The sequence below is a fragment of the Pollicipes pollicipes genome, unplaced genomic scaffold, assembly GCF_011947565.3.
Source record: "Pollicipes pollicipes isolate AB1234 unplaced genomic scaffold, Ppol_2.1 Scaffold_3087;HRSCAF=3621_pilon_pilon_pilon, whole genome shotgun sequence".
Taxonomy (NCBI): domain Eukaryota; kingdom Metazoa; phylum Arthropoda; class Thecostraca; order Pollicipedomorpha; family Pollicipedidae; genus Pollicipes; species Pollicipes pollicipes.
In genome coordinates, this window is record NW_023596225.1 from 36,669,493 (window position 1) to 36,682,115 (window position 12,623).

Here is a 12,623-nt window from a genome sequence, read left to right on the forward strand (position 1 = left end):
TTCTCTCTTTCTCTCTTCTCTCTCTCTCTCTCTCTCTCTCTCTCTCTCTCTTTCTCTCTTCTCTCTTTCTCTCTTTCTCTCTTTCTCTCTTTCTCTCTTTCTCTCTCTCTCTCTCTCTCTCTCTCTCTCTTTCTCTTCTCTCTCTCTCTCTCTCTCTCTCTCTCTCTCTCTCTCTCTCTCTTGCTTTCCTATGTCTCTGCCTCCCTCCCAGAGCCTGTGACCTGCCTCGCTCCCCCTCTCTCCTCAGTGCGTGACCAGCGCGGCTCTCTCGGCTCCGGCTCGACCTGCTCTGCCCCCAGCGGACAAAGGGCCGGACGCTCCTGGTCGCGCCGCACGCTGTAGTCCAGCTCATTACTCGGCGCTGCGGGGGCTCGGGCTGGCCACAGATTCGCTAATGATTGACCCCGCCCCGGGACGGAGCCGCGGAGGGCTGCGCCGATGGCCCGGCAGCCAGCAGACCGCCGCCGCCGCACTGTCAGCCTTTACCGGGAATGTGACCTTTGTCATCGCGGAAACGTTCAGTGGGCGATTGTTACGCGCGTGACAAACGAGGGCGCAAGCTACGTGAGCGACGCCTCTCTCACGGTTTTTGGCCCACATTGAGCTAGGCCACAAGGGAAATGAGAAATAAAAGACCTTCTAAAGGGTAACTAAGCTCCAGTATGACACCTTTTGGTCAGCTTATGGCCTTCATGGTCAGATAAACCGGAATCCTTGCAAATTCAGAGGATAAAAATGATTGCTGCCTATTCCACGGCTTATCGTCTTAATGCGCGCTACGGTGGGGTCAGTTTGACCCCCGAAAGTTTTTCCGGAACGGTTTCCGAACGGCGCGATGTACCGCGCTAAATTTTTGCATTATATATATATATATACATATATATATATATATATATATATATATATATATATATATATATATATATATATATATATATATATATATATACATATATGGCCTGATTTACCTAGTACACCGTCACTGATTACACGCGATGCACTTGTTGGATGTTTTTGGTCGCCTTCATTCGCTGGACATTGCATCGTTTGGCGCTATTGTGAACTTTATGGTTTGCTTACGTTGTGTTGAAGGTTTTTTTGCGACTATGCTTACTGAACTGCAGAGTTGAATGTTCATACTAAAGCTATCTATACGACTGCTAACGTCCACATATCTTCCGGGAACTACTCATCGCGTCGCTCGGCCGATGAGCCGGCGTGCCGGGACACGTGCGCCGAACGCACGGCTCGCGCCGCTGACGGGGTCACCGACCCTTGGGACATGCGACAGGTCACGGCTGGCCGCAGGGCCGTCTGTCTTCCGTCAGTGGGCGGGTGACGCCGAGTCAGCTGCGGATGCAGGCGTGAGCGTGGCCGGGGCGGCTGTTGGCCCATGCCGGTCGCAGCGTCACCGAGCGTCTGAGAGTAGACATCAAGAAACGACGGCTGCCGGTCGCAGCGTCACCGAGTGTCTGAGAGTGGACATCAAGAAACGACGACTGCCGGTCGCAGCGTCACCGAGTGTCTGAGAGTGGACATCAAGAAACGACGGCTGCCGGTTCGCAGCGTCACCGAGCGTCTGAGAGTGGACATCAAGAAATGACGGCCGCCGGTCGGACTAGCGGAGTTTTCTAACGGACTAGCGGATCCAGATGTGACTCACGACATTTACAGCTTATGCTGAAGCCACCTTTTTCTCTTCATTTCTGCTGCTTTTCCGTTACTGACTGTGGGTTCCCTCGTGATATCTGTTTTTTGCTTGTCCTTTTTACTGCCGTTCCATTCAGTCACGTTTACCTATACGCATCTGACGACATTCTTGTCTTAGATCTGCTCTGTGCGTTTGTCGCTTCGCCAGCTCCGAATGCGTTCTTCGCTGTGTGACCTCTCCCGTATGCCCGCTTCCCTGTCTGTCAGATGTCACCTCTCCCACCTGACACCCGACCAGTTTGTCATGTCACCCATCTGCTTCCCTATGTCGTGTCTTGCACCCCTCTCCGTGTGCGACGCCCCTCTCCGTGTCTGACGCCCCTCTCCGTATCAGATGCCCCTCTCCGTGCCTGACGCCCCCCGTGTCTGACACCCCTTCCGTGCCTAACACCCCCCTTCGTCGCCAGATCTCGGCGCTCGTCAACTCGACGGAGCGGTGTGAGCGCTCGCCGTTGCGCTCTGAGCAGCGCGCGGCCGTCACGCGCGTCGGGCAGGCCGTCAGCCTCGCTGTCGAGCGCTTCGTCACCGTCGGCGAGACGATCGGTGACGACAACCCCGAGATCAAGGTCGACATGTACGAGGCCTGCAAGGAGGCGCGTGCTGCCGGTGAGTGAGGGCCGGCCGCCGGCGCGCTGGTCCAGTGGCAGCGGCGAGCGCCGGTGGAGGCTTGCCTCCGGTTTCAGGGTGCTTTGAAGAATCAGAGTCAGGGCTTCAAGCGCGGCGCCAGGCAAGATGGCCGGCAGGGATGTGGACGAGGCAGGCGTTTTCAGGGTCGGCTTTTAGCTAAATGTGTTGTGCAGGCCAGAGCACGCGGCACAGTTGGACTGGAGAAGCTGGGTTTGGTGTCTCGAAGCACCTCGAAGCCACTCGTGCTTTTAGACAACAGATCTCGTTGACTGGTAATCCTAAGTGAAGTGTTGGGTCAGAGAACGCTTTTAGTGCTAGCCTCATCTCAATCAAACTTGAACTGGTCGCAGCCCTGAAATGCCAAGACTTTAGGCATACAGACAGTGGGCCATATCGATGGAGACTTAGCCCTGACCCCGTGCGTGAATTCGACACACTTTGAATGTCAGAGATGAACACACAAGTCGCCGTCAATAGCGACGCTTACGTGTCACGTGACAGAAATGACTTAAATCAAGCGTTAAGCATGAGGTCTGACTACCCTTCTTAGCATCAGGCGTGGCCAAGGCAATAGCATTTTCAACCAGAAGTTTAAACCATCGTGCTATACACACCTCACACAAGGGGCCCTCATTGGGTTCCCTCAGCACCACGACGGCGAGGTGCAGTTCTTCCAATATATTACTTATATAAGATTATCTTATATATATATATATATATATATATATAAGATAACCTAATAAAGCTGCTTATTTTGAGCTCAGCATGTGTGTCGCAGAAGGCACCCATAGAAGAAGGCTATGGCCTGGGTCAAGGCCATGTTCTCTGTGGTCATACGATGGTCTTGCATGTGTTATATGGCTTCTTTCCTGATACGCAAACAAGAAAACTACGTACAAATGCGTACAAACTTACATTGTCAACGAGACAATATCAAAAACTGACCTGACCGTAGGTCACTGACCTCGTCTGTTTCGAGAAATCCGATATAAGAAGACTTAAGGTTGATAATTTGCTAATACTATAGCAAATTTGAGCAATGGCAAATATCTCACAAAGCTATGTGTAGTCAAAGTTTGTCGGAGTTTGATCTCTTTCACCTGACCTAGGTCACTTATCATGGTAGTCCAAAACTTTTTAGTCACACAAAGGATGTCCAATCGGTAGATAATCAGGTACCACAAATTGTGTGTTGTTTTGGGCGTTCGCCATTGAACTATGCTCGAAAAGCCGCGGGTGGGGGGAGTCAGCTCTCCCCCAAGGCGGGCGCGGGCTAACTGACAATTGTAAACCGCCGCACATAATGCGGGGTCCTCGACAGCAGCTGGTCATCAGTATGCAGCCCCAGCTGCCTCTGTCGAGCGGCCAGCTGGGGCTCAGCTTGAAGCCAACCGACACGTTCCGATCGGATGAGCCCAATTGTAACCCACCGCTCGCAGTGAAAATCGTCCCCTCCCGCATCTGTTCGGCCAGACGGGCTCCAAACGAAATTCATCGGGCTCAAGCCAAACGGGCTACATGGGACTGGACTCATCAGAGAAACCGGGCACATCGTCGTGGTAATGGAGCGAGCCCGCATGCCGAGATACGTGCCGGAACAATTACATGCATGGAAAGACAGGACATAAAATGTTCTATATCTCCTCCAGCCTGTTCCGTTCCATCCAATCATCAGGACGTGGGTGGGTGGCCAGGCGCGGGTAAGTTTCAAACTTATTTTAAACCTCCTAGAAGTTGACAGCTTTCGACCGGCTTATCTTTCTAGGCATGCTTATCCGCTGTCGGATAGGGATATTATCCGCAGCCCACCGCTCGGAGCTTCATGTCATCGTATGGACGGACAATTCTGTTTACATCGTGTGCGTCCGAAATCCGGTCACGACTCACGAAGTATCACTTCCCCAAAGTGAAGGGATCACAATGGCCGCTGCTGCTGACACAGATGTTAAGTGGTAACGGATTGGACGCATTGGTGGTACTATAGGTGGAAGGGCATTTAGCTGCCAAGGTTCCGACCGTTCGCGTGGGCCACTGGCTTTGAGGCTCTCCCCAATACCAATGTTTTCCTATTGCGTTAGATGCTGGCGAGTTTTGGGCTTGTCCAATAAAAGGGTTTGTCATATTTCCAAGGCGTCTGTTTTCATCTTAACTAAGAAATGTTGATTTCTCGCTTGGAACGAAAAACATTCGCGTCATTTAAGACATATATCGAAGCAGATAGACTGCAGCGAAGCGCACGAAAATAGAGGGAGAAGAAAGGAGAAGTTCGAAATTAAGGCGAACACTTTTTCAAGCGTCTCAATAGAAGCGCTGCCACTGACGTTAGGATTCAGACCTTGGAAATTGCATTGGAGATTAATCTTAGCTGAGTATTCGGAATCGCCGGATTTCAATGGGTTCGAAAATATCAGAATATTACCAATCTTAGAATCCTGAATGCAGGGAGTAAAGTACTGGAAGCCAGGACGGGCATCCTAAAAGCCGGCGTGAAATCCAGAAGGACATCGCCTGAATATTCAAATGAATATACCAAAATAGGTGGATGATATGAGCAAGCTCATTTTTATCCGAATAGATTAAGTGTAACAGTTCTATGTAGGTGCTGCATCAGACTGAATCGTGAGGGTATAGTTTCGCAACATGAGTTAGGTGAATTCACAACGAGAAACGGTAATCCTACCCCAGAATACGTCTACAGATGCGTTTCTCCCTGGATTTGGCCCACGTTCTTCTCAAAATCAGGGTGCCCGGGCCCAAGCTGGGCTGGGGGTAGGGGTTAATAGCCACTCCCAGCAGCTGGATGGGCGCGAAATGACCTAAGTAATCGGCGCGCACCGCATTCATCATCACACCCCTCCCAACCGAATAGGAGCCTGATCCCTGTTGAGTCGTCCGATCCGCGTCTGATAACACTTCGTTGGTTATTGTCGGACCAAGTTCAGTGGTTACTGTTCTTACTCCATTACCGCCACGTTTCGCTAGTTTACTTTTGAAGTGAAAGTAAAACAGCTCTTGCAACGACTCAGACAGTCAGGGGCAGCACCTCAGGCTATTGGCGGTGGGAGGGGCAGACAGAAAACCAGAATGCCCCCATACGTCAGAAGCCTCGTGAAGGTAGGCCTCCTCAAACGAACGAACAAAAATATACGGACGGTCACGAGAGTTACCTCGATTACTCAGCCCAGGTTTTAATTTTAAGGACATCGATCACCACGGCGTATATATAAGATGATCTAGGTGGGTTACTAGCTGAAAATTGATGCAAGAGGAGGTGGCATAGTGTTTATACAAACGCTAGTTTATGAAACTCGTTCTGGCGCGTTCAAAAAGCGATATCAAGAAGAAAGCTCAATTAATCCTGGTAGCCGTCACTTGCGCTTGTTTCCGAAACAAATTCTTGAGTTTGTCGTAGCCGTGCTTTAACGCCTGGTGATTTCGTTTTGAGGCCAGTCTATAACGCCTCCACAGGCTGATGTCAGTATCTCCCGGTATTCTTCTGGCCGATTTGGAAATGCGACAGCAGTAGAAGCATTGAGAGCTGTTAGCCAGAAACCAAAGCCAATGAAAAAGATTTAAAAAACGGGAACCAAAGACGCCCAAGTTTTGAGATTTCAACACAAATATTTAATCTATTCGAATCTTTTCGCATGCGGCGCCAAATCCAAATACACCCGCCCCACGGTACAATCCCACCTTGGAGCGAATCCCTGACTCCAGTGGAATCACTTGCATCCGATGCCGCCGTTGAAAAGAAACCCCTGATTGTGACGTCTTCCAGGTGGGCGTGTGACGCGTGAGGCACTCGGTGTGGAAATGGCAGAACACCATTAGAAAGCCCTTCAACACGCCATTTGCATGCCAAACGCACCTGCGTGGAATTAATACATGCCAGTCCATCAGTGTGAAAACGAATTACGGCACTCCGCCGGTGTGAAATCGAAACCCGCAGTCCACCGGTGTGACAATACAGTCAGTACATGACATAATGACCGTCGCTCGCTATATTAATGCCACGACTCAATATACAGTCACGCCTCACTAATGATTATGTCACTTCAGCTCACTATGATAATGCCACGTCACTCACCTATTGACAAATGTCGCAGCTCATGATGGCCCCTATGAAAGTCAGCTCACCTTATATGGCATAATGTCACGTCAGCCCGCCTACATGAAATAATGTCATGTCAGCTCATCTATGTGGCATAATGTCACGTCAGCTCACCTATATGGCATAATGTCACGTCAGCCCGCCTACATGAAATAATGCCATGTCAGCTCACCTATGTGGCATAATGTCACGTCAGCTCACCTATATGGCATAATGTCACGTCAGCTCACCTATATGGCATAATGTCACGTCAGCTCACCTATATGGCATAATGTCACGTTAGCCCGCCTACATGAAATAATGCCATTTCAGCTCACCTATATGGCATAATGTCACGTCAGCTCACCTATATGGCATAATGTCACGTCAGCTCACCTATATGACATAATGTCACGTCAGCTCACCTATATGGCATAATGTCACGTCAGCCCGCCTACATGAAATAATGCCATGTCAGCTCACCTATATGGCATAATGTCACGTCAGCTCACCTATATGGCATAATGTCACGTCAGCCCGCCTACATGAAATAATGCCTTGTCAGCTCACCTATATGGCATAATGTCACGTCAGCTCACCTATATGGCATAATGTCACGTCAGCCCGCCTACATGAAATAATGCCATGTCAGCTCACCTGTGTGGCATAATGTCACGTCAGCTCACCTATATGGCATAATGTCACGTCAGCTCACCTATATGGCATAATGTCACGTCAGCTCACCTATATGGCATAATGTCACGTCAGCCCGCCTACATGAAATAATGCCATGTCAGCTCACCTATATGACATAATGTCACGTCAGCTCACCTATATGGCATAATGTCACGTCAGCCCGCTTACATGAAATAATGTCATGTCAGCTCGCCTATATGGCATAATGTCACGTCAGCTCACCTATATGGCATAATGTCACGTCAGCTCACCTATATGGCATAATGTCACCTCAGCTCACCTATATGGCGTAATGTCACGTCAGCTCACCTATATGACATAATGTCACGTCAGCTCACCTATATGGCATAATGTCACGTCAGCCCGCCTACATGAAATAATGTCATGTCAGCTCACCTATATGGCATAATGTCACGTCAGCTCACCTATATGGCATAATGTCACGTCAGCCCGCCTACATGAAATAATGCCATGTCAGCTCACCTATATGGCATAATGTCACGTCAGCTCACCTATATGGCATAATGTCACGTCAGCCCGCCTACATGAAATAATGCCATGTCAGCTCACCTATATGGCATAATGTCACGTCAGCTCACCTATATGGCATAATGTCACGTCAGCTCACCTATATGGCATAATGTCACGTCAGCTCGCCTACATGAAATAATGCCATGTCAGCTCACCTATATGGCATAATGTCACGTCAGCTCACCTATATGGCATAATGTCACGTCAGCCCGCCTACATGAAATAATGCCATGTCAGCTCACCTATATGGCATAATGTCACGTCAGCTCACCTATATGGCATAATGTCACGTCAGCCCGCCTACATGAAATAATGCCATGTCAGCTCACCTATATGGCATAATGTCACGTCAGCTCACCTATATGGCATAATGTCACGTCAGCACACCTATATGGCATAATGTCACGTAGCCCGCCTACAGAAATAATGCCATGTCAGCTCACCTATATGACATAATGTCACGTCAGCTCACCTATGTGGCATAATGTCACGTCAGCCCGTCTACATGAAATAATGTCATGTCAGCTCACCTATATGGCATAATGTCACGTCAGCTCACCTATATGGCATAATGTCACGTCAGCCCGCCTACATGAAATAATGTCATGTCAGCTCACCTATATGGCATAATGTCACGTCAGCTCACCTATATGACATAATGTCACGTCAGTCCACTTTTATGTAATAAAAACACACCAAACACCCTGTGTTTTATAAGGCTCACGCCAGTCCACTAGGACTGGATGGCTAGTGCGTCAGTCCACCAGGGCTAGATGGGAAGCATGTCAGTCCACCAGGGCTGGATGGGAAGCGCGTCAGGCCACCAGGGTTGGATGGGAAGCACGTCGGGCCACCAGGGCTGGATAAAAAAACACCAGTCCACCAGGGCTAGATGGGAAGCATGTCAGTTCACCAGAGTTGAATGGGAAGCACGCCAGTCCACCTGTGTTCAACGGACAACACGTCGTTGCGCTCGGTGGGTCCGTTGCTTCTTTCACTGCTGGTTGATTACTGACGCCTCTGGGACGCAGCTGGGGTAAGTGTCGTGCGAGGCTGACGAAGCGTGGTGTTTCACCCGCCGGTCGGCAGCGGACTGGCCCTGGATTACCGTTCACGTGCGGGGGCCGTGGGGCGCGTCAGCCGTTTGCTCGTTGGCTGGCTCACCTGCGGCTCGTGTGACATCTTATTACACCGACACCTCAACTGCGACGGCCCAGCCCACCTGTTTTATCGCATGTGTGGCAGCCCAATGCACTCTCGCTTGAGATACGGCAGCGCACGTGACCTGCTTCACGTGCGAAGCCACAGTCAGCGCATATACGTGCGGCATCGCAGTCCAGCCTGTTAATTTATTCACTTACGGCGCGGCGTCAGGGCGATCTACAGAGCGATGGCGATCCAGTGACCGTCGCCACGTCGGTACCCGACGTCTGTCACCGCCTGTCACTCGTGCGGCACACCAGTCCACCAGCCTTCCGCGCAGCTCCACCGTTCAGCCGGTGGTGATTGTGGTGACGTCCGCCACTGCCTGTGGCGTGGCCACCGCGCCGTCCGCTGGTGGGCAGGGTGGTGTGGAGCGGGGCAAGAGGCCTCTACCCGCCTCCCACAGCGCGTTCACTGGAGGCCGAATTGGTGTGGAGCCGGGCAAGGGCGATCTCCCGCATCCCTCCGCTTTGACCGCTGTTACTTCGCTGGCCTAGCCAACGATGATTAATGAAAACGGTCGCGACATCAAGAAGCCGTTCGAAGGCATAAATTAGCCGGTCGGTAGAGCTAGGGATGGGCGAAGCCAGGAATTTCGTGAGAGAAAGAGAGAGCGAGAGAGAGAGAGAGAGAGAGAGAGAGAGAGAGAGAGAGAGAGAGAGAGAGAGAGAGAGAGAGAGAGAGAGAGAGAGAGAGAGGCGAAGCGCTTGAGTGTGCAGCACGTGCAATCGTGCACGCCGGTCTTGAGCTTCCTGTCAGGAGCCATCCATAGTAAAAAATTAAAGCAATACGCGGGTGTAAGGGGCCGTCCCCCCCCCCCCCCCCCCCCCGTTTGCCGCGTCCCCAGTGCTCCGTTTCTGGGGTGGGATAGCACGGTGGGTCGTAACATTCATCGTCACCAACAAAACATTGATGGATAGAGAGTTCACCTGAGAATTATCGTGAGCGAGGAGGGAGACCGTGAGAGGACGGGTATAGGAAAGAGAAAGAGAGGGAACGGATGGGGAACGGAGTTTGGGACACAGAGTGGGGAGCGAGGTGATGGGACGAAGATCGGGGAGGGGGAGCTAGAGCAGCGGAGGTGGAGAGAGCCGCAGGGTGGACAGCGCGCCAGCAGCCAGAGTTATGTGCTTCATTTGCGCCATTCTTCGAAACGACAACAGCCGCGGGGGATCGCGGACCGGACCGCCAGCCAGGGACCAGTCGATAGCGCCGGCCCAGATCCGGGGACGGCGCGGGCGGGCGCCACGCCGGCGGCTGCAGGGCGGCGCGTGGAGGACGGACCAGACGCCACGCCGGCGGCTGCAGGGCGGCGCGTGGAGGACGGACCAGACGCCACGCCAGCGGCTGCAGGGCGGCGCGAAGAGGACGGACCAGACACCACGCCGGCGGCTGCAGGGCGGCGCGTGGAGGACGGACCAGACGCCACGCCGGCGGCTGCAGGGCGGCGCGAAGAGGACGGACCAGACACCACGCCGGCGGCTGCAGGGCGGCGCGTGGAGGACGGACCAGACGCCACGCCGGCGGCTGCAGGGCGGCGCGAAGAGGACGGACCAGACACCACGCCGGCGGCTGCAGGGCGGCGCGTGGAGGACGGACCAGACGCCACGCCGGCGGCTGCAGGGCGGCGGGCGGAGGACGGGCCAGACACCACGCCGGCGGCTGCAGGGCGGCGCGTGGAGGACGGACCAGACACCACGCCGGCGGCTGCAGGGCGGCGCGTGGAGGACGGACCAGACACCACGCCGGCGGCTGCAGGGCGGCGCGCGGAGGACGGACCAGACACCACAGAACTGACACATAAAGGACAATGGCAGCTGCGGAACAGACACATAAAGGACAATCCAGACACTAGGCTGGCAGCTGCGGGACAGGCACATAAAGGATGGACTAGACACTTGGCTGACAGCTGCAGAACATGAACACAAACCATGCATCACTCTGGCGGTTGTGGACTGTTCTCGGGCTAGTTGGCAGACAGCACGCTTTCACTGTGCACCTTCAAGGCATGTCCACACTTCATGTATCGACTAACTCAGCACCGACAGTCGTTGTCATGCGGGAAATGTTGTGGGCTGGCACTGGCGGCTTGTTTTGGACTTCGTCGCATTGTTTCCAGACCAATATTGAACAATTTTGACCGCTTATGTCGTCAGAGTCAGATAACACCGCCATTAGGCCCGCTCAGTTTTCCGATTAGCCCTAAACACTAGTTCCTGCTCGCAGGTCCGATGTGTGCATGCTGTCGAAATTGGCCACGATTTTCTTAATCAGCCAGTTTGGATTCCGGACTGCTATAGCGTCCATCGATCACGCTGGGCCCTCCCGTAGCCGTCGCAGCTGGACTCCACAGGCTACCGGACGGCGACGGCTATTGCGAGAGCAACCGTTGTAAGAAAACGGACGAGACTGCCCTACACGGACGGCTGCCGTGATGAGGCGAACGATGTCGTAGCACTATGTTTGCGTGTGGTGTATTAGTATCGGAATCAGTATATTGGAAACCATCCACATGGTGGCTGTTACGGTTTCAGGCCACACAGGCGCAATATGAAAAGGCACACACAATAGGTATAAAAAATGATACGAAAAATAGTCGAGTCAAAACAGACCTACCAATACACTACGCGCCGGATCAGATCAGTTGTCAGTGGTCAAAGTCACATCGCGTTTAGAATCTTGAGCGTGCTCAGTGTTGAGGCACGGGGGACGTACGGCTGGCAGGCGGTTCCAAGCTGCTGCGGCTCGATACGAGAACGCCCTCAATGTGGTGGTCAGTCGGTGTCTGCGCAGGTGTAGGCTACCTCTGTCTGAGGCGCGCGATTCACGATTCGAGACAGCGGCTAGCGGGGCAAAAAGCGAGCGGAGTTGCCGAGGCGTGCTTGCCTTCTTTAGCGCCCTAAACAATTTGATCACGGCGCGGTGTGATCGCCACCATGACCGCGATCTTTGGCTATCCAATGGAATTTAGAACCGGAGTTATATGATGGTGTTTTTTGGAGCCGATGATTTTTCTTGCAGCAAAGTTTTTTTTTTAAATTTTGCGTGTTTCACTCTTGTTCGCCCTACCCCACGCGCACAAGCAGTACGTGATATGAGGGAATACGCACGTCTGGATGATGATATTGAGAAGATCTAAAGTAAAGTAACGGCGGAATTTGTGCAGATAAATGAGGATGTCATTGCATTTTTTCACAACGCTCGAGATATGGGCACCCCAGGACAGACCGGAGCCAACTATGTCGTCGATAATTGTGATGCTGCTTGAGGCATGCATAGTCGAGCCGTTTTCTTTAAAGTGGAAGTCAGCTGAGTTCTTAAATTTTGTTTTGACTCAACGAGCATAAAAACAATTCTTGCTTCGTTCATTCGAAAAGAGTTGGCACTGAACTAGTGCTGAAGCTCACGCATCGTACTTTCCAACTTGGTTTGAGGTCAGCGAGACCCGGTCCATCAGGGATTGTGCAGTTCACGTGCGTAAGAGATGAAGCAGCCATGAGTCAAGAAGATTGTTGGTAAACAAAATGAACAAAACTGGACCGATGATCGAGCCTTGGGGTGCACCGCATGACATGAAGAGAGTGAACCACCCTCCACGCACCAGCTACTCTTGACCACCCAAACAGCTTTTAAAGCATCCCACATCGGTAACACCATACCGAGACACTTTGGTGAGGAGAACGTTGTGGTCGACGCTGTCGGGCGCCTTTGGCAAATCGATCGTCGTTACCGATGACACAGGACGGTCGTCGGTGTCGGTGACCTG

The 12,623-nt window shown here is 52.3% G+C and overlaps 1 protein-coding gene and 1 pseudogene across 1 annotated transcript in view; both read left to right on the forward strand.

Annotated features, from left to right (window-relative positions):
• Window positions 1–1,368, forward strand: part of LOC119090086 (alpha-catulin-like) — a 48,570-nt gene extending 47,202 nt beyond the window's left edge. Inside the window, exon 7 of the mRNA XM_037212880.1 lies at window positions 1,329–1,368. Within this exon, the coding sequence (XP_037068775.1) occupies window positions 1,329–1,368 (40 nt within the window). The remainder of the gene's footprint in view (window positions 1–1,328) is intronic.
• A 752-nt stretch (window positions 1,369–2,120) lies between these two features.
• Window positions 2,121–12,623, forward strand: part of LOC119089347 (alpha-catulin-like) — a 65,453-nt pseudogene continuing 54,950 nt past the window's right edge.